Source organism: Pelophylax lessonae (genome assembly GCF_965119305.1).
Source record: "Pelophylax lessonae genome assembly, chromosome: 12".
Lineage (NCBI taxonomy): Eukaryota > Metazoa > Chordata > Amphibia > Anura > Ranidae > Pelophylax > Pelophylax lessonae.
In genome coordinates, this window is record NC_138779.1 from 45023717 (window position 1) to 45045918 (window position 22202).

The window sequence follows — 22202 nt, forward strand, 5'->3', positions numbered from 1 at the left end:
TGTATATATATATATATATATATATATATATATATATATATATATATATATATATATATATATATATATATATACATACATATATAAAATCTCAAAGAGTTTCTTGTTTTACTTTTTACATTTTCCTAGATTAAATTGTTGGCAGCCAAGCTGTCCTAGAGAAAGACAGCCACGTCATCACATCATAGTACATGATAGAATAATGAGGAATACAAATGATCTTCCAAAATAGATTAATGAAATGACACCAGTGGAAATAGAACTGTGACTACAACTGAATCTGATCCTATCAGGGGACAATTCGGTGAATAAATTGCAGTATTAAATCACGGATCTGTATCGCTGCCATTACAAGCGTTATTACACCGCATGTCTACTGTAATTGAATATACCTATGGCTCAGGATTTTCAATTTTGAATCCAAATGAGAGACGGGATTGGTCTGTTGGGAGGGTGATTGAGTCATTTTATATATATATATATATATATTTTTTTTTTCTTGGATTTGTTTTAAGATGAATTGATAATCTTCTGACTGCAGCGTTTAAGCTGTTCATCAATTGAATGGTAATGGTTGTAGATTATTCTTCCATTTTAGGGGAAACTCTAGTTTGTCCTCTTGGAGAACCCATGATATGCTGGAGGGGAGAGGGAGGTCACCTGACCCCCTCCAAAATCCCCTATAACAGCTGGGTGTGGGTCAGGTCAGGCTATCTTTAGATGATGATGGGTGATCACCGATCTTAGAATTGTTGATTACCAAATGTACGTTTTCTGCTCAAGTGAATGCTTAGCCTTTCCCTTTCCTCTGGAGAAGATGGAAGCGTTAGCCACAGATTTACTTCTGAGGATCAACGGCGAGACTCCCAGGGGGGTCCCAGCAGGGTTGAGAATGGACAAAAGTCTCTGCAGATGTCATTTTTACTGAGACGTCTGACTGGCAATGTGTAGAATGTAGAAAACTCAGAGTGATTGGCAATGGAAGTCAAAGCAGTAATGATTTAATTGGTCCCCTGATGGTTGATGTGTTTCAGTGTCTTCTTCTTTGAAGACCAAGTTGATGGTCCTCGCTGTGCTCACCATTCACCAAGTCATGGCAATGGAAGTCAAAGCAGTAATGATTTCATTGCCCTTCCTGATAAAGTATTTCAGCCTTCTTAAGGCCCGTACACACGTACCGATCGTCGGCCGAAAAGCTTCGGCCGACGACCGATCGGTCGATTATCGGCTTGTTAGCCTCCGACAGCCGACAGCGCACATTCGGCCGAAAAGAATCTGTCATGCAAGCATTAAAAGTTTTTGTATGCCGACACCAGAGCGGCCGATTGTTCGCCAGTCAGTACAGATTTCGGCCAACAGACAGCAGATTTGCAAGACTGGGCATGCTCAGAAAAGAAAAAACACAGGGAAAGTTAACCATTACATGACATCACTTCTGCAGTCGGCTATAGTCGGCGGACAAAATTCTTGTGCAGTCTTTTGCACTTTTCAACAGACACCGACAGCCCTGGACAAAAAGCGCCGATCGTTCGGCCGACGATCGGTACGTGTGTACGGGGCTTTAGAAGATTTTGTGGTCCTCACTGTATTTTGACCAAAACCTTCCACAAAGTGTTTTTGCTTCTTTTAGTGCTTATATGCCAAAATTATTTTTCCTGTTGCTATGCCGAAAAGGCAGTGGTCCTAATCAGAGTGGAGTATTTGTCAAGTATATCTTAAAGAGGTTGTAAACCCATACAAATTTTTTATTTTTTTTCGACCTGAAAGAGAAACACATAATGAGCTAGTATGCATCGCATACTAGCTCATTATGAAATACTTGCCTTAGAACGAGCCCCCGCCATGTCGCCCGCTTACCTGTATGATGGGCGACATGTCCAGTCGCCCGTCTTCCGGGATCGCAGCATCCGGCCATCTGATTGGCCGGAGCCGCGGTGACGTCACTCCCGCGCGCGGGAGCCGATGGTCACGGCACGGGGCTCTGAAGGAACGGCACCAGCGGCCGTTCCTTCAGAGCGCATGCGCCAGTGACGTCACTGGCTACATGTAAGGTAAATATCTCCTAAACGGTACATGTTTAGGAGATATTTACAGTACCTATAGGTAAGTCTTATCATAGGCTTACCTATAGGTACAAGTGTCAGAGGAGGGTTTACTTCCTCTTTAAAGGGTCGGCCAAAATGTGATATTTCAATCATAGCTATAGTCTGGAGGTCCCATTGGTGAGATGTTTCACCATAGTTCCTGGCTCTGTTCTACACTACACATGGGACACAAGTGACCTCAAAGAACACTGGTTCGCATTTGGCTTTTTTTTCTAAAGGACAGCAGCTGTCTGTTGGCACCAGTGGCAGCCGGTGTATTGAGGGCGCAGGGGCGCCGCCCCCCCCCCATCCATGCGTCTGGCCCCCTAATCTGGATGCAGGGGCGCCAGATGCATGGAGCTTAATGGTTTTTTTTTTTAAATCACCTGATTAGAGCCAGAGGCTCTAATAGGGTGATGCAAAGGGTGGAGCCCACCCATTGTGTGACAATAGCGAATTAAAATTTGCTATTGTCACACCGATCCTCCTCCTGGCCAATCAGGAAGCGCGTCCGATACGCGCTTCCTGATTGGCCACAAGGCAAACCCCATGCCATTGGCCAAGAAGGAGGCGGGAGGACTGGAGGAGACGCGCCGCCGGGACTGAGGAGAAGCCACGTCGGGGGACTGAGGAGAAGCCGCCCGCCGCGGCCGCTGCTGCTCCAGGTAAGTAAGGGGGCACGCACGCTGATCTCTGCATTGGGGGAATGTATGCTGGGCACTGCATTGAAGGGGGCATGTATGCTGGTCACTGCATTGAAAGGGGGCATGTATGCTGGTCACTGCATTGAAAGGGGGCATGTACGCTGGTCACTGCATTGAAAGGGGGCATGTACGCTGGTCACTGTTTTGAAGGGGGCACACTGGTCACTGTGCATTGAAAGGGGGTCACTATGCATTGAAAGGGGGCACGCTGGTCACTGTGCATTGAAAGGGGGCACGCTGGTCACTGTGCATTGAAAGGGGGCACGCTGGTCTCTCTGCATTGAAAGGGGGCACGCTGGTCTCTCTGCATTGAAAGGGGGCACGCTGGTCTCTCTGCATTGAAAGGGGGCACACTATACCTTAATTACTGAAGGCCCCTTTTAACACTTTTGCAACCTCAAAGTCACGGAATTTTTTACAGCGTTTTTTGCCGCAAAGCAATGCCTATTACATTTTTCTGTTTGCGCCCCCCCAAAAATTTTGAGCACCAGCCGCCACTGGTTGGCACCATTCCCAGATTCTGGTGAACATTTGGATGTATAATCAGAAAAAAAACATTATGCTACAGAAAAATGGCAACCAATCGCGCACAAGCTGCCGACCCACTGTGACCAAAACTAAACCAGTAATTTCACGATGGCTTCAGCTCTGCTCTTCACCTGCAGGAGAGGTCCTTCAGATGCGTCTCACCCCCTAGTGGGCTTAAAGTGATAAAGGCTGAAGGTTTTTTTTACCTTCATGAATTCTGTGCATGATGGTAAAAAAAAAACCTGTGTGCTGCTCACCCTACAGCCCCCTCTAATAATTACCTGAGCTCCCTCTCGATCCAGAGATGTGCATGAGAGCTTCGGCTGTCCCTGGTCTCTCTCTCTCTCTCTCTCTCTCTCTCTCTCTCTCTCTCTCTCTCTCTCTCTCTCTCTCCTCATTGGCTGTCAATCACAGCCAGTGAGCCAATAAAGAGAAAGTGGGGGGCTGGGCCATGCCTTGGCTCTGTGTCTTATGGATACATGGAGCAGGGCTCAGAGACAAGCACGCACCAGTGCCCCCACAGCAAGCTGCATGTTACTGGGGGCACTGGTCAAGCAGTAGGAGCCAGGGGCACCAGCAGGGGACCTGAGAAGAACCATTACACAGAGCAGGTGAGTATGTACCATGTTCTTTTTTAAAAAGTCAAAAGTTTTATACCACTTTAATCATTGAGACCTCAATGATTACGTCCATTAGGGACGAAACGCTTCAGAGGGACCTCTCCAGCTGGGGGAGAGCAGAGCTGAAGCCGTCTTACGTTAGTGGTTTTTAGGTTTGGTCACAGTGAGACGGCGTCCTGTCATGATTGGTTGTAATTTTTTTGTAGCATATTGTAGCCTGACAAGCTGTTTTATAGGATCTGCACCAGTTCATTACATGTCACATTGGCTGATATCAGTGATAGGAGCATCAGAGCGGTACTTTTTTTTTTTTTTTTGTCTATTGAAAACAACATCAATGTAGATCTACATCTCGTAACAAAGATGTCGGACTTTATGGCTGCGTTGGAATTATTGCAGCCAGTTAAGGAGGGGTTCCCTGCCACCCCCCCCCCCCCCCATCCCCACGGCAGATGTGGATTTCATCATGCTTCCTGCGTAGAAGCTCTGCTGACTTCCATCATCCAATCATGTGCAAGAAAAAAATGCTGTTTTTTTTTTTTTTTCCTTGCGTGTGATTGGGTATTATTCTATGCACAGTGAAGCTTTACCTCATTTACTAAGCTCTGGAGGGCAACTGCGCTTTGCAAAGTTCACAGTCTATTTGCCTTTAGTAAATCAACCTCAAAATACAATTTTTTGTCTTTTCTTGTGCCGATCCAGCAATTTTAATTTTTAATTAATTTCAATTTTAATTAAAATTTTTAAATTTTCCAGCAATTCTAATTTTGCTTAACCATCACAACATTGGTTTGGAATGTTTTTTTATACTGGTAAAGTAATTCAGCATCAAAGAGGGCAAAATGCATCAAATTCACCAATCTTAGTAATTGGCCCCTTTATTATCGGTGACTGTGACGCAGCGCGGTAATCGGTGGTAGCGGTACAGCCGGCTCTTGCTCTCTTAGCCGTCATTTTCCAGCTTGTTTCCCTGCTGCAGATTTTCAACGTTTTGTTGCGCTTATTATCTCAAACAAAGTGATCAATTACCACGAATGATGCCGAAAACATTCCCTGTGTCTGTCCGTCTGTCTGTCTATGGTGGAATATTCCTGGCAAGGAAGTGCATTAAGCAGCCTCTGTGCCGAGAGAATGTAATTATACTGAATATTCTCCACATTAAATGCCTCTTATTGTCCATTATCTGCCCATTATTCAGTGGAAATGAGAGCTCCCAGTAAAGTCCTTGATCTTCATACTTTACTTAAAACTAATAAAGAAAGGAAAAAAAATCACGTACGTGCAGAATTTAGAAAGTACATTTGTACCCGGCGCATGGAGATTTGTGTGCCAGCAGTGCCCTCTGCTGGAGGAGACTCATCACAGTCGTCCCACAGCACTGCTGTGTATGGCATAATGTGGGCACGTATTCCTGGCACAAAGTGCATCAGCTTGTAGAATTGGCTATAGGGGTCATTTGCACATCACTCAGCTGTACTTGAAATCTGCATAACAGAAGGTAGATGCACTTGCTTTCAGTGCTATGATTTACCGTCCTCCATGCAGCAGAATGGGTGCACTTGAAAAGGAAGTAAACCTTTAAAGCCCAACCCTGGGGCTACATCTGCACTGCAAGAGTTAACTGCTTGTTTAATCTAGAACAGTGTTTCTCAACCTTTCTTCAGTTGTGGCACCCTTAACAATTCTGCACAATCTCAAGACACCCCATTCTAAAATGTAAAAAAAACCTAAACTAATAGTTTTACATAACACAGCAACATCCATACACAAGGGCCATCCAACAAAAGAAGTGATTTATTCCTCCACTATTGCAAACTGGTACAGACTAGTATGCTAGGGTTTCTCTTCTCCCTCAGTTTCTCTTCTTTTATTTGCTAATGTGACCCCAGTGATGATGGAGAAGGGATGAGGAGGAGTAAATAAGGACGTTGTGCAAGCACCCGTCATTCTACTTATCAACCAGTGATGTCATTGGTTGTCAGGGTGCCAGTGGCTTGACCCGCACAGTGCCCAGGGTTGTCAGGGTCCAAGTGGCTTTACCCGCACAGTGCCCAGGGTTGTCAGGGTGCCCTTGGTTTGACCTGCACAGTGCCCAGGATTGTCCAGGGTGCCAGTGGCTTGACCCGCACAGTGCCCAGGGTTGTCAGGGTGCCCTTGGCTTGACCCACACAGTGCCCAGGGTTGTCAGGGTTCCAGTGGTTTGACCCACACAGTGCCCAGGGTTGTCAGGGTTCCAGTGGCTTGACCCGCACAGTGCCCACTGCCCAGGGTTGTCAGGGTGCCAGTGGCTTGACCCGCACAGTGCCCAGGGTTGTCAGGGTGCCAGTGGCTTGACCCGCACAGTGCCTAGGGTTGTCAGGGTGCCAGTGTCTTGACCCACACAGTGCCCAGGGTTGTCAGGGTTCCAGTGGCTTGACCCGCACAGTGCCCAGGGTTGTCAGGGTTCCAGTGGCTTGACCCGCACAGTGCCCAGAGTTGTCAGGGTGCCAGTGGCTTGACCCCCACAGTGCCCAGGGTTGTCAGGGTTCCAGTGGCTTGACCCACACATTGCCCAGGGTTGTCAGAGAACCAGTGGCTTGACCCACACAGTGCCCAGGGTTGTCAGGGTTCCAGTGGCTTGACCCGCACAGTGCCCAGGGTTGTCAGGGTGCCAGTGGCTTGACCCACACAGTGCCCAGGGTTGTCAGCGTGCCAGTGGCTTGACCCGCACAGTGCCCAGGGTTGTCAGGGTTCCAGTGGCTTGACCCGCACAGTGCCCAGGGTTGTCAGGGTTCCAGTGGCTTGACCCGCACAGTGCCCAGGGTTGTCAGGGTTCCAGTGGCTTGACCCGCACAGTGCCCAGGGTTGTCAGGGTTCCAGTGGCTTGACCCACACAGTGCTCAGGGTTGTCAGGGTTCCAGTGGCTTGACCTGCACAGTGCCCAGGGTTGTCAGGGTTTCAGTTGCTTGACCTGCACATTGCCCAGGGTTGTCAGGGTTCCAGTGGCTTGACCCGCACATTGCCCAGGGTTGTCAGGGTTCCAGTGGCTTGACCCCCACAGTGCCCAGGGTTGTCAGGGTTCCAGTGGCTTGACCCACACAGTGCTCAGGGTTGTCAGGGTTCCAGTGGCTTGACCCGCACAGTGCCCAGGGTTGTCAGGGTGCCAGTGGCTTGACCCACACAGTGCCCAGGGTTGTCAGGGTTCCAGTGGCTTGACCCACACAGTGCTCAGGGTTGTCAGGGTTCCAGTGGCTTGACCCGCACAGTGCCCAGGGTTGTCAGGGTGCCTGTGGCTTGACCCGCACAGTGCCCAGGGTTGTCAGGGTTCCAGTGGCTTGACCCGCACTGTGCCCAGAGTTGTCAGGGTGCCAGTGGCTTGACCCGCACAGTGCCCAGGGTTGTCAGGGTGCCAGTGGCTTGAACCGCACAGTGCCCAGGGTTGTCAGGGTGCCAGTGGCTTGACCCGCACAGTGTCCAGAGTTGTAAATCCACAAAGTAAAAACTATGGCAATTTGTTGCCATTTTGCCAAGGCACCCCTCAAGAACCCAGGAGGCACACCAGGGTGCCGTGGCACCCTGGTTGAAAATGGATGATCTAGAGGAAGGTTTTTGCACTTGCACCTGATCCTCTGCTCTCCCGGCAGGTGATGCTCCCCCACATTCTGGGGGTGGGTTATCCCTCAGTGTCATCTTGTCCAGCGCAGGGTTATGGACCCTGCTTTGTTTTGGGAAATTTTTTATTTCTCATTTTAGAAAATATACAGCCAGTAAAAAAGACACGTAGTGGAAAAGATGGGTTGCAGCCCTTGGACCTCAGCAGTCTGTAGTGGGAACATTGATTAGGGTAAGAGTATTGATCGCTACTAGCCTCTTGTAACATGTTCCCAATTTAATATTGTCTTCTGTAGCATATCCCCAACCAAAAATGTGCCATGTCCAAACTCTGTGACCCTCCTTTCCTCTAATAGGTCTGCAGTTTCTGACAGTACTCTCAATCATTACATACACTATATTACCAGAAATATTGGGACGCCTGCCTTTACACGCACATGAACTTTATTAGGCATCCCGTAGGATTTAATATTGAGTTGGCCCACCCTTTGCAGCTATAACAGCTTCAACTCTTCTGGGAAGGCTGTCCACAAGGTTTAGGAGTGTGTCTATGGGAATGTTTGACCATTCTTCCAGAAGCGCATTTGTGAGGTCAGGCACTGATGTTGGACGAGAAGGCCTGGCTCGCAGTCTCCACTGTAATTCATCCCAAAGGTGTTATATCGGGTTGAGGTCAGGACTCTGTTCAGGCCAGTCAAGTTCCTCCACCCCAAACTCACTCATCCATGTCTTTATGGACCTTGCTTTCTGCACTGGTGCACAGTCATGTTGGGACAGGTAGGGGCCATCCCCAAACTGTTCCCACAAAGTTGGGAGCATGAAATTGTCCAAAATGTCTTGGTATGCTGACGCCTTAAGAGTTCCCTTCACTGGAACTAAGGGGCCAAGCCCATCCCCTGAAAAACAACCCCACACCATAATCCCTCCTCTACCAAATGATTTGGACCAGTGCACAAACAAAGCTCCATAAAGATATGAATGAGCAAGTTTGGGGTGGAGGAACTTTACTGACCTGCACAGAGTCCTGACCTCAACCCGATAGGACACTTTGGGATGAATTGGAGAAGAGACTGCGAGCCAGGCCTTCTCTTCCAACATCAGTGCCTGACCTCTATCTGTTCTATTTACATGGAGTTTGCATGTTCTCCTTGTTCCTGCGTGGGTTTCCTCTGGGTACTCCGGTTTCCTCCCACACTCCAAAGACATGTAAAGTGCTTCATAAATTGACAGCGCAATACAAGTACCTGCAACAAATAAACATTATGTGCCCCCCCCCCCCCTGGGATTCCGGGGGGCACATCTGAGGCCCACTTTAGTTCATAACCACTCCTATAAAATCTCTGTAGACAAAACCTAGGGAGGATTAAAATCCCCGCAGACCCTTCACCGATGCTTGCGTTGTCAGTGGGAGACCTTCTCGAGTTCTAATTGGCTGCTGGATTGGACGGATTCACTTTATATATTTTTGCTGGCTGCACAGTCACAGCTATGTATGAAAGTTGCAGATAATCTGATATCCAATGGGCAGGTAAATTTGAAGGATAATGTTTTTGGTTAGGGGCATCATACATGTTATCAATATCAATAGAGTCCCAGTAACATTCTCTGTCTGTTGTCAGGTCTCGTCTGCGATTCCCATCCAGTAAAATCGCCCCGGTCCTGAGCTCATGTGACATCCAGGAGAAGATCCTGTACTCCGTCCGGGAGGGCAGCACGGTGAGACCACATAGGATATTCAAAGGTTATGGTTTTCTGTGGAATCAGACTATATTGTCTGTTTATAAAGCCGCTCCTGGAGCTTATTTCCCCATCTAAGGTGAAAATGTATTTTAAAGGGAACTTTATAAGGACTTTTTAGCTAATTAATGCCAAAACTTTTTTTGGGGAATTTATTTAAATGCAGGGAAGGTGGACACAGAACTTTCCTAAAGGTGGTGTTATTTTTGTTTTCTCTTTACACTAATGTGTCTATATTTTTACCTTTTTTCACTATGCGCCTTTTTTTGTCGGACCTTTAACCTCCCTGGCGGTCTGATTATGTCAGGATTTTTGTGCTAAAAGCGGTACATTGTTTTGCATGGAAATCTGTTGTTTTATATTTTAAAACTCACCTTCCCCTGCGATCCCCCGCCGTCCTCCCGCTGTGTGCTCGGCCGATGCCGGCACCTGTCTTCTGGTTCCCTTCCCTGGGAGCGTTGCGACGCAGGGGGGTGGAACCGGCGGCAATTTAAAAAATGTAAATACACCAAATGAGATGATAGCTGTGATCCTAACGGATTACACTGTATCATAACATTTCACCACAGGATTTCACCTGGTGACTTTTCCAGTGCCCTGCCTGTGCTTTTCCAGTTCTTTGTGCCTGGAAAATAGAGAACGACCGTGGCGTCCAAAAAGCATTCTTTTTGTGCAAAAGCGTTTTTAGACGAACTAGAAAACAGCGACAGCGAAACAGAGTTACTTGAAGAACTGAGCGATAGTGATTCGTGGGAAAATTCGTCATCAGGTATGGAAAGTGACGACAGCAACAATTGTGATGTCTCTTTCAGACACATCGCTCCGTTGGAAATTCTGAAGAATCATTTGATACACTTCCCAAATTCCACAAGCTATGTGCCAGAAAGAGACATCAGAATCGTCGCTGTCGTCACTTTCCATACCTGATGACGAATTTTCCCACGAATCGCTATCGCTCAGTTCTTCAAGTAACTCAGTTTCGCTGTCGCTGTTTTCCAGTTCGTCTAAAAGTGATTTTGCGCAAAAAACGCTTTTTGGACGCCATGATCGTTCTCTATTTTCCAGGCACAAAGAACTGGAAAAGCACAGGCAGGGCACTGGAAACGTCACCAGGTGAAATCCTGTGGTGAAATGGGATGATACAGTGTAATCTGTTAGGATCACAGCTTTGTATCATGTCATTTGTGTATTTACACTTTTGAATTTGCCACCGGTTCCACGCCACCCTGCATCGCAACACTCGCAGGGAAGGGAACCAGAAGGAAAGTGCCGGCATCGGCCAAGCACACAGCGGGGAGAGAGTGCGAGGACGCCGGGGAGGACGGCGGGGGATCGCAGGGAAGGTGAGAAAGCTTCTGGGGTAATCCCGAGAGTGGCTCGGGGTTACCGCTTTTGGTACTGAAAATTAACCCCGAGCGTCACTTGGGAATACCGCTAGGGAGGTTAAAGCAGATTTTTCCCCCCAAATTGGGCAAATCAGTGTTGTTTATCACCCTGATTCTTCCTGAAAGCTATGTGAAAATAACTATGCAAAGCAAGTGTTTATATTAAACAAGAGTTCCAGGCTTGATATATTTTTACGTGGTTATATTGGTCCAGCTTTTTGCCTGGTTCACACCTATGCAGGTTACAGTTTACATATTCCAGATGCATTTTGTGTTTTTTAATGCACGTTTTTGATTCATTGAAGTCTATGGAACCAAAAACCAGAAAAAAGTCCCTGGCCCTTTCCATAAAATGCACAGATGTGAATGTGACCCGTAGGCAGCCATGTTAAATGGACTGTAGTGTGTTCCTGCAAAACTGAAAAGGCACTAAAAAAATGCATAGGTGTGAACCAGGTCTTAGGCTAGATTCACACTTGTGCGGGTGGTTGTAGGTGTGAGAATCGCAACTGTTCCCGCACCCAGAACCACCTACAACCAAAATGTGCTGCTCTTTCACAGACGCACGGGGCTGCCATTCATTCTTAATGGCACCCCCCATGCATCTAAACATGCAGTGCATCTGTGAGAGTGGGAAATTGATGCAGCGGCAGTTTTAAAAAGTTGCAGGGACCTTTTTCCTGCGTTTTACCTCAGGTACAGCAGTTTATTCAAGTCAATGGGCTGCTGTGACCGTGCAAACGCGGGCCGCACCGAACGCAGATTTCCACAGGGCATGCTAGGGCTAGACGTAACCCAACAGGACATTACTAATCGGACCAGGAAGCATATACAGTAAAAGGCTTATATAAAGTACCACAGTCCTCTACTCTACAATTAGAAATACAACGTTGTCTTGTCACTTTGACAGCTGCTAACACGGCTCACACATACATTCACACCTCCCACTGCTGGACCAAGTAGGAAATAATAGATTGAAGAGACCAGGTATGGTCGGCCTGGCTACTGGGACAATGCACAGGGAGTAAGCCACATATCATGTATAGGACAAACCTAACCAGATATACTCCCGTACCAGGCAGTCCCCACTAGGGTCTCAGCATAGAGGTCACCTAGGACTGGACTCAGTATGATCTGTATGATGGTAAAATAAAAACCGTTCATGGCTGCCAAGCACATATGTATGAAACTTCAGTAGATTACGGGTGGGATCTCCATTTTACATAGTTACATAGTCAGGTTGAAAAAAGACACAAGTCCATCTGGCTCAACCAATAAAAAAAAAAAATGTAATGAAAACCCATCCATACAATCCCATATACACAATCCTATACCCGCTGTTGATCCAGAGGAAGGCGAAAAAACCCAGCAAAGCATGACCCAATTTGCTACAACAGGGGGAAAAAAAAGTCCTTCCTGATGCCCCGAGAGGCAATCGGATATTCGCTGGATCAACTTTACCTATAAATATTAGTCCCCATTTAAATTAAGTCCACCAAGGAAAGAATCCAGGCCTTTCTTAAAGCAATCTACTGAGCTGGCCAGAACCACCTCTGGAGGGAGTCTATTCCACATTTTCACAGCTCTTACAGTGAAGAAACCTTTCCGTATTTGGAGACGAAATCTATTTTCCTCTAGACGTAAAGAGTGCCCCCTTGTCCAATATTTAGCCAAATAGCAGTGACAAAGTCCATCCAAATGGGCCAGTGAACATTTCCAGTGAGGTAGGAAGTGGTGGGAATGGCTAAAGTCAATATAGCGCCATAGAGGCTAGACTAGGAAGCATTTTACAGTGTACAGATGATGCTGAACAGTAACTCTCAGACCTCATGTGTAGAGGAGAGCGCCAAAGCAGACTGTGTACAAGGGGGTCTAAATAGCAGCTCACCCAATCCAGGGGATCCAGCTGCCCTCCGTTGCTATCAACTGGGGAATGCACAAATGCTGCAATACATCCACAGCCCTCCAGGTGGCAGTATCAGTGAAGCTCACGTCGCTAGTATCCCCCGTCCGCTTTACCAGTATGCAGTGCCCCACTTAGCCATGGATGGTAATTAGTTATAAATAAACATTTGATTAAAAAAAAATTATTATAAAAATGTCTATGGTGTGAAAGGGCCGCTGTAAATTTATGTGGAAGGGTTCCATAGGGCCTTTCTGTAAAGCGGCCCAAAGGTTATGCAGTTTTCTTTCCTTCCAACACACATGGAAGAAAAGAAAATTGCTTCATTACAGTAAGGCTCGGTCACACTGCCGCGACAGATACGACTTGGCCTGCGACTTCGCCCTGCGACTTCCTTCTGGCTTGATCCGACTTAGGAGCCTATACAAGGGCTAAAGTTGCACCTAAGTCAGACCAAAGTAATGCAGGAACCTTTCCTAAAGTCAGAGCGACTTCTGTAGTATCTTAAGACAGCTCTCATTGGGAAATATTACATTTGACATGTCATGCAAATTGGGGTCGGATCCCGTGTTGCAGCAGTGTGAACCGAGCCTCGGTGTTGATGGGGAATCTCTCCTGCAGCACTATTGTGTTCTGCCGGTGGGGAGTGCAGGGGGCCTTCCTTACCACAATGGTCACTGCCGGTGGGGAGTGCAGGGGGCCTTCCTTACCACAATGGTCACTGCCGGTGGGGAGTGCAGGGGGCCTTCCTTACCACAATGGTCACTGCCGGTGGGGAGTGCAGGGGGCATTCCTTACCACAATGGTCACTGCCGGTGGGGAGTGCAGGGGGCCTTCCTTACCACAATGGTCACTGCCGGTGGGGAGTGCAGGGGGCATTCCTTACCACAATGGTCACTGCCGGTGGGGAGTGCAGGGGGCCTTCCTTACCACAATGGTCACTGCCGGTGGGGAGTGCAGGGGGCCTTCCTTACCACAATGGTCACTGCCGGTGGGGAGTGCAGGGGGCATTCCTTACCACAATGGTCACTGCCGGTGGGGAGTGCAGGGGGCCTTCCTTACCACAATGGTCACTGCCGGTGGGGAGTGCAGGGGGCATTCCTTACCACAATGGTCACTGCCGGTGGGGAGTGCAGGGGGCATTCCTTACCACAATGGTCACTGCCGGTGGGTTAGCTGCTGACAGTGATCGCATAAAAAAAATCTGACAGGCTGGTTGTACTGAAGTTGATTGACGAATCAACTTCAGTACACTCAGCCTGCTCATAGACGGATCAAATCCTGGTCTGTCACTGCTGAACCAGCTGAGATTCGATCCATCTATGGCTGGATTAGGTGTCTGAATGGAGCAGTAATGGGGTTGCTGTGATATCTGTTTATTGTAACCTACAGCAAGAAAGATGACAGCCTTCCAACGCCATCTGAACACTTTGAGTTGACCCGGCGCGCATGCGTGTGTACAGACCGAGAGATCACACTTCTGCTCCAATTCTGGCCCTGATTAGATCCACAACACTGAAAATGAAAGTGTTAATTCCATTCTAATTTTCATTCCGCTGTGAGATAGTTTTGTTTAGATGATTTCCTTTCTGCAATTCAAAGGCCCCAAAATTGAATAAAAATGTCATGAAAACATCCACATGTGCATTTTTAAAAGGTCATTCAACTCGGAAATGCCAAATTTACATCTACAGTCCTGACCCTGCTGATACTCACCATGGAATCCTCCTCCTCCTCCTACATAGGCTCATTCCTCATATTATACAGTAAATTAAAGATCCTAAAGGGATGGTAAGAACCCTTTTCAGTTTGGCTATTTTGGTTATGGATCTGGCAAATATATATTGATTATTATTATTAATCAGTTTGTATTTTATACATTTATTTTTTTTCATACATTTATAGACACATAAATATATTTTTTTATTCCTCTGCATAATCGCCCTGAAAAAGGGGGAGCCTGTCCCCCGAAATGCGTTGGCTGTATGTTTTTGTTTAATTCAGATAATAAATGAATTTCCAAGCGAGATGACCGTCTTTTACTAGGCATCGCAACCATATTCGGTATGGAGACCTTTTGAGTTGTTAGGTATTTTGACTTGAGAAAATCAGCACTGGAGGTGTAACCTCGATTTCACTGTTTTAGTTTTGTTTCTAACGAGGATAATCCTTTAAATTCCTTTCCATACATTTCATTTTTAAAAGATGCAGATGAAAGCTAATCAGCCATGGAATGAAAGTAAAATGTCATACTCCGGGCTTTTTTCTTTAACCACTTGCCTACCGGGCACTTAAACCCCCCTCCTGCTCAGGCCAATTCTCAGCTTTCAGCGCTGTCGCACTTCGAATGACAATTGCGCGGTCATGCAACACTGTAGCCAAATTACATTTTTATCATTTATTTCAAACAAATAGAGCTTTCTTTTGGTGGTATTTAATCACTGCTGGGGGTTTTATTTTTTGCTGAACAAGCAAAAAAAGATAAAACATTTTGAAAAAAACAGTTTTCAAAATTTTATAACAAACTTTAAAAACAGGTAATTTTTCTCCTTCATTGATGTGCGCTGATGAGGCAGCACTGATGGGCCCTGATAGGCACTGGTAGGCTGCACTGATAGGCTTCACTGTTGGGAACTGATAGGCGACACTGATAAGGTGGCACTGATGGGCAATGATGGGTGGCACTGATAGGCTGCACTCATGGCCACTGATGGATACTAATAGGTGGCACTGATGGGCAATGATAGGCACTGGTAGGGGACACTTATGATTGGGCACTGATAGGTGGCACTGGTGAGCACTGATAGGTGACACTGGTAGGTGGCGCTGGTGGGCACTGGTAGGTGGCACTAGTGGGCACTGATAGGTGGCACTTGTGGGCACTGGTAGGTGGCGCTGGGGGCACAAATAATCTCTCTCCTCTTCGGGACTGATGTCCCTCTGACAGCAGCCAGTGATTGTTGTTTTTTTCTCCTCACACTGACAATGTACGCCCTCCCGGCAATTCAGGTCCACGCTGTAGACGTAATTCGGCTATAGCGCGGACGTCAAGTAGTTAAGAATAGATGCAGGAAACCCCCCCCTCCTCTAACCCAAATCACCCATTGTCCCTGCCCCCTATCCATCTCTGAGCACTATCTCTTGTCTCCGCCCCCCCCCCTCCTCCCAGTACTGCCTCTTCTAGAGTACAGTTTTGTGGTGCTAAGTAATTTGCATGGAATTAGTTATTGATAACTAGGAAGGCAACCAGCAACAATAGATACTCCCAGCAACTTCACACCCCACCCCCCGGCAACAAAATACCCCCCAGCAACAACAGATCCTCCACCAGCAACATTAGATCCTCCAGCAGCAACAGTAGATCCCCCATCAGCCAGAAACAATAGACCTCCCCTGAAACAGTAAATCACTGCAGCAACAATAGACATCCCCCAGTAACCTAAGACCCCTTGCACAGAGGTATACTTCCCCAGTGACATCAGATCCCCCAACAGTCAGCATCAATAGACCCTCCAGCATGCCCAAGCACTCCTTGCCAGTACATTCAGTGCTGGAGGAACTGCATACCACAGTGTTCCCACTGGTCATACTATTTATTGAGGAATAACCAGAAACCTTAAACCTATTCACCCAGGAGAAGATGCTTAATAGACGATATGATCACAATATACAAGTCTTTAAATGGGGAGTGTAGGGGGAGGAAACTAATTTAATCTGAAGTCTCTAAAGAAGGCACACAATGAAGTTGGATGAGAAGCAGTTCAAGCTTAACTGCTTCCCATCCGGTCTAAATGACAGCCCAGCAGGAGCTCCCCCATCCTGGGTGGGCGTCCTATGACATCCTCCAAGGATCGAGCCTCATGTGCACGTTCTGTCACCTGCTGTGTCCACTGGACACAGCGGGTGACAGATCAGCGTACCGGGCCGCTGCCAGTACCATGTGATCACTGTAACCAATCACAGCAGATCATAAGACAATTGTACACAATGGATGTCTTCACATTTAAAGCCATTCATTGTGTACTTTTGTGTTGATCTCTGTGATTGGTCACAGGGATCACGTTGTACAGACAGGGCCAATCACAGCCCATCTGTACCATGTGGTTAGCTGTGGCCAATCACTGCTAATTACAATAGTACACACTGAATGAATGGAAACATTGGTTGCTTATAACTGGGGTTATCACTGTTGTAAGCGATCATGGTGTGAAAAAAAAAATCCTTATCACCTCCCCAGAGTAGTACAGTGTTACTATGGTAACGCTGTATTGCTCTGGTCACAGTATTTAAAAGAAGTAATAAAAGAGAAAAAAAATGTTAAAAATTAAAAAAATATGTTTTTTGTTTATTTTACATACGATCTCCAGCCAGTGTCCCTTATCACTACCACACTAGTTATGACACTGTACTGCACTGGTGACATTATGTAAAAAATAAATACATTTTTTAAAAAATTGTGACAAAAAATTACAATTTCAAAAAACTTGCCCATACCTCTTGGACATTGGACTTTCCAAAAAGGGGTAATTGGTATTGTCCTGGCATTTTCAGATCTCAAGAGTTGAGATAGGCCGGCAGTACATCAAGACTGATCAATTTTCAGATATATATTCCATAGTTTGTGGACTTTTGTTTGTGTAGGTATCCTATCCTACAATACCTACAATGTAGGATAGGATACCTTTCCTACAAACTATATAATAAACACCGATTTGGGTTATTTTACCCAAGAAATAGAGCAGAATACATTTTGGCCTAAATTTATGAAGAAATATCATTTATTTGCAAAATGTTATAACAGAAATGACCAAAAAATGCTTTTTTTTAATTTGCTCTTTTTTAGTTTGCTTAGCAAAAATTAAAAAGGCCAGTGGTGATTACAGTGCCTTGAAAAAGTATTCATACCCCCTTGAAATTTTCCAGATTTTGTCATGTTACAACCAAAAATGTAAATGTATTTTAATGGGATTTTATGTGATAGACCAACACAAAGTGGCACATAATTGTGAAGTAGAAGGAAAATGATAAATGGTTTTCACATTTTTTTACAAATAAATATGTGAAAAGTGTGGTGTGCATTTGTAATCAGCCCCCTGAGTTAATACTTTGTAGAACCACCTTTCACTGCAATTACAGCTGCAAGTCTTTTTGGGGATGTCTCTACAAGCTTTGCACATCTAGAGAGTGACATTTTTTGCCCATTCTTCTTTGAAAAATAGCTCAAGCTCTGTCTGATTGGATGGAGACTCGGGCAGAGGTTCACCTTCCAGCAGGACAACGGCCCTAAACATACAGCCAGAGCTACAATGGAATGGTTTAGATCAAAGCATATTCATGTGTTAGAATGGCCCAGTCAAAGTCCAGACCTAAATCCAATTGAGAATCTGTAACCAGACTTGAAAATTGCTGTTCACAGACACTCTCTATGATCTCTTATCCTCCCCTTCTTCCACAGTCCCCAATCCATCTCCCGATAGAACAGGACCTTGGGGACACTCTGCACATGCTTGGTGTGTATTGCTAGAGAGTTTTTTTTTTTTTTCTTGGGAGGGTGCATGTGATCAGCACAGGGCCAATCAGCACTGTCCAGACAGATGGTCAGGGGTCCTGCAGCCTCAAAGTACAGTCAGAGGAGAATGAAAACTCTTCCTACAAGCTTTTTAACCAGACACTGATAGAAGTTACAAGCCTGCTATATACTGCTGGTGAGAAAAGGTATTTAGCAGTTTATATTTCCATGTTCTGTGTACTGTTGGAGACCAGATCTAGTGAATGTAGGATCCTGGATTTAGTCCTCATATAAGCGGGGGACCCCGGGCACCACCTGTACTGATTCCTATCTCTCTGTGCAGGTTTCCGATGTTCTGTCATTGGGCGGCATGGAGTCTTTCGTTCAGAAGCAGGAAAAGATCCTGAATGAAATTGCTGCCTCTCTGGAAAGGTCAACCACATCCAGGTCACCACAGCTGCCCTCCACCCTGAATGCACAGGCAGCAGGTAAGCGTGAAAACAGAATGGGGTCTTAGCCCAGGGTCACACCCAATGCGGCTTTAACCACTTCAGCTCCAGAAGGTTTTACCCCCCTTAATGACCAGGCCATTTTTTGCGATTCGGCACTGCGTATTTTAACAGACAATTGCGCGGTCGTACGACGCTGTACCCAAATAAAATTGATGTCCTTTTTTTCACACAAAGAGAGCTTTCTTTTGGTGGTATTTGATCACCTGTGCGATTTTTATTTTTTGCGCTATAAACAAAACAATAGCAACAATTCTGAAAAAAAAACAACAATATTTTTCACATTCTGCTATATAACATCCCCAATAATAAAAATAAAAAAATCTAATTTTGTCATCATTAGGCCATATTTATGCTACATATTTTTGGTAAAAAAAAAAAAGAAAAATCCCAATAAGCATATTTTGATTGGTTTGCACAAAAGTTATCGCGTCTACTAACTACGGGAAAGATTTATGTCATTTTTATTTTTTCTTACTAGTTATGGCGGTGATCTGAGATTTTTAGCGGGACTGCAACATTGCGGCAGACAGATTGGACTCCTACATGACATACTTGACACTTTTGGGGGGAAGACTGACATTACTACAGTAATCAGTGCTAAGAATATTCACTGTAAGAGTCCATTCACACTGCCGCGACTTGTCAGGCTGACAAGTCGCGGTCCTCCCGCTCCCCCTGTGTAGTACAGGAGCCGTTCTAATAGGAGCGACACAAGTCGCTCCGACTTAGAAAAAGGGTCCTGTATTACTTCGGGGTGACCTGGAGGTGACTTGCATTGACTTTCAATATGTGAAGTCCGTGCAAGTCGTGCCGAAGTCGCGCTGCACGCGACTATACAGGTCGCCCCCGAAGTCGGAGCAACCTAATGTGAACGGGGGCTTACTGCAATAATGACACTGGCAGGGAAGGGGTTAACTCAGGGGCAATAAAAGGATTAAGTGTAAGCCTAGGGGGTGTTTTCTAACTGTGAAGGGGATGAGTTTGTGGAATCAATACAGAGACTTGTGTTCCTAAATAGGAGGATCACAGGCGCTCTGTGCTGATTCCTGAGAGAACAACGGTCTGCCGTGTTTACAACAGCAGACCGCCGTTCTCTCTCTACGGGGAGCGATCGCAGGTGCCCGGCGCCATTCGCAGCCACAGGCCTCGTGAATCCGCTTCCCCGCTGGCGAATGAGCGCTCACACGAAATGCTGGACGGGTACGGCTGTTCGCGCAGCCGAGCCAGCCTAACGCAGTAGATCTGCAAGTAGTTAATATCGCGCTACTTCAGCACGATTTCAAAGCCACCAGTCAGTGCAATTTCATATGTGGCTTGCCGACATCTGTGCGACTTAATGCACAGATGTCGATGCAAGTCACACATGACATTGCCAGAAATAGTGCAGGAACCTTTTCAAAGTCGGAGTTGCACCATTTTTAACAGTTCCATAGCCAGAAAGAGGGTGCGACTTGTCATGCGACTTGATCTGTCAAATCACATGACGAGTTGCACCGGTGTGAACGGGGGCTTGTATAGGTAAACCTTATCTGCTCAATCAGGGTAAAACTGCAGAATGGAAGAGGGGACTGCTCCCTACCATAGAGGTGAGATAGGCCAGTCAGCAAAAATCCCATTTGTGGGAATGATGTTTCTGGAAGCCGGAGCCGCGTAGCGCACAGTTCATATATTCCTGGAAGCGGCACTCCATGATTAGGGATGTTCTGTGAAGCTGTGACGGTACAAAGCACTGAGCCCTGTGGGAGCGTGGTAAAAGCCGCACACATCGCTGTATTCTAGATGAGCGGGGGGATTGCACATCACGCTTTTCTATTGCTCTCCCTCCGAGGACTGGAAGCTCTGCACACAGCATGGCAGACGTCAGCGTGTTTGATGAATATGGTAACAAGCAGAGCCGGAATAAATAGGGGGGTCTCTGGTCTGCTATTGAACATCTCCAGGGATGGAGGGGGAAGGAAGTCTCACAGTTGGAGCTGATGGTGAGAAGGCCGAGCGCTGTACCAATGCAGCGGGATTCTGGGAAAGGACGCTTTTCCGCTCGGGTAATGGAGTGGCGGAAATTGATTCAGATATAACGGGCTGACATTAAAGCCGCTTGTATTTTGCATTCACTTTACATTTTTGAATAAAACCTTTTCAGTGTTTTACATTATTTTAGATCTCATCACTGGGTCCCTGTGAATCTCTATGCAATGGAGGCAGGACAGGAAGTACTGCATACAACCTTTCTGTTTTCATGAAGTCGTATCCACAGCTGGTTAAAGCAGAGTTCAGTCTGGGGAAAAAAAAAAGAAAATTCAGTAGCTACAAATACTGTAGCTGCTGACTTTGAATATAAGGACTAGGGATCGACCGATATCGGTTTTTCGTTGCCGACACCGATATTTTTGGCCATTACATAATGGTATCAGCCGATATGGGCCAATATTTTGTACATCCTATGTCAGGGTCCGGGACTAGTCTTCTCCTCCTCCAACCATTAGGTGGTGATCCTCATGTAAGGGTAAAATTATGTCACATAGCATAATTCTGTTTACAAATGTTATTGAATATGCCACTCACATATCTACAAATTAAAGATATAAGCAATTCCACATTAGCAGATCTGCTGGCAGATCGGTATCTCTCACCCACTTGCCGTAAGTGATACCCGGGTGATACCGCTCCATTCGGCATACGATCTCGGAGGTCACATGCGTGGTCACACCCAGCGTGACCACGTCACCTCTGAGATCGTATGCCAGACGGAGCAGTATCACCCGGGTGTCACTTACGGCAAGTGGGTGAGAGAGGGATCGGTATCGGGTGGGTGAGAGACGGATCAGTATCGGGTGGGTGAGAGACGGATTGGTATCTGGTGAGAGACGGAGCGGTATTGAGTGGATGCCGAATGAAGCGGTATCACCCGGGTATCACTTACGTCAAGTGGGTGAGAGACGGCTTGGTATCGGGTGGGTGGGAGATGGAGCGGGTGAGAGACAGAGCGGTATTGAGTGGATGCTGAACAGAGCGGTATCACCCGGGTATCACTTATGGCAAGTGGGTGAGAGACAGATCGGTATCAGGTGGGTGGGAAGTGGAGTGGGTGAGAGACGGATTGGTATCGGGTGGGTGGGAGATGGAGCGGGTGAGAGACGGAGCCGTATTGAGTGGATGCCGAATGGAGCGGTATCACCCGGGTATCACTTACGTCAAGTGGGTGAGAGACGGCTTGGTATCGGGTGGGTGGGAGATGGAGCGGGTGAGAGACAGAGCGGTATTGAGTGGATGCTGAACAGAGCGGTATCACCCGGGTATCACTTATGGCAAGTGGGTGAGAGACGGATCGGTATCAGGTGGGTGGGAAATGGAGTGGGTGAGAGACGGATTGGTATCGGGTGGGTGGGAGATGGAGCGGGTGAGAGACGGAGCCATATTGAGTGGATGCCAAACAGAGAGGTATCACCCGGGTATCACTTACGGCAAGTGGGTGAGAGATACCGATCTGCCAGCAGATCTGCTAATGTGGAATTGCTTATATCTTTAATTTGTAGATATGTGAGTGGCATATTCAATAACATTTGTAAACAGAATTATACTATATGATGACATCATTTTACCCTTTCATGAGCAATATTTGGAATATCTGC

The 22202-nt window shown here is 46.6% G+C and overlaps 1 protein-coding gene across 2 annotated transcripts in view; it reads left to right on the forward strand.

The window, feature by feature from the left end:
- Positions 1 to 22202, forward strand: part of SNX19 (sorting nexin 19) — a 90746-nt gene that overhangs the window by 56617 nt on the left and 11927 nt on the right. For both annotated transcript variants that reach the window (XR_014226014.1, XM_082273858.1), the window contains exons 7-8: positions 9147 to 9243; positions 18405 to 18549. Coding sequence is in view for 1 of the 2 variants with exons in the window: in XM_082273858.1 (XP_082129984.1) it covers positions 9147 to 9243; positions 18405 to 18549 (242 nt within the window). In the remaining variant the exon portion in view is untranslated. The remainder of the gene's footprint in view (positions 1 to 9146; positions 9244 to 18404; positions 18550 to 22202) is intronic.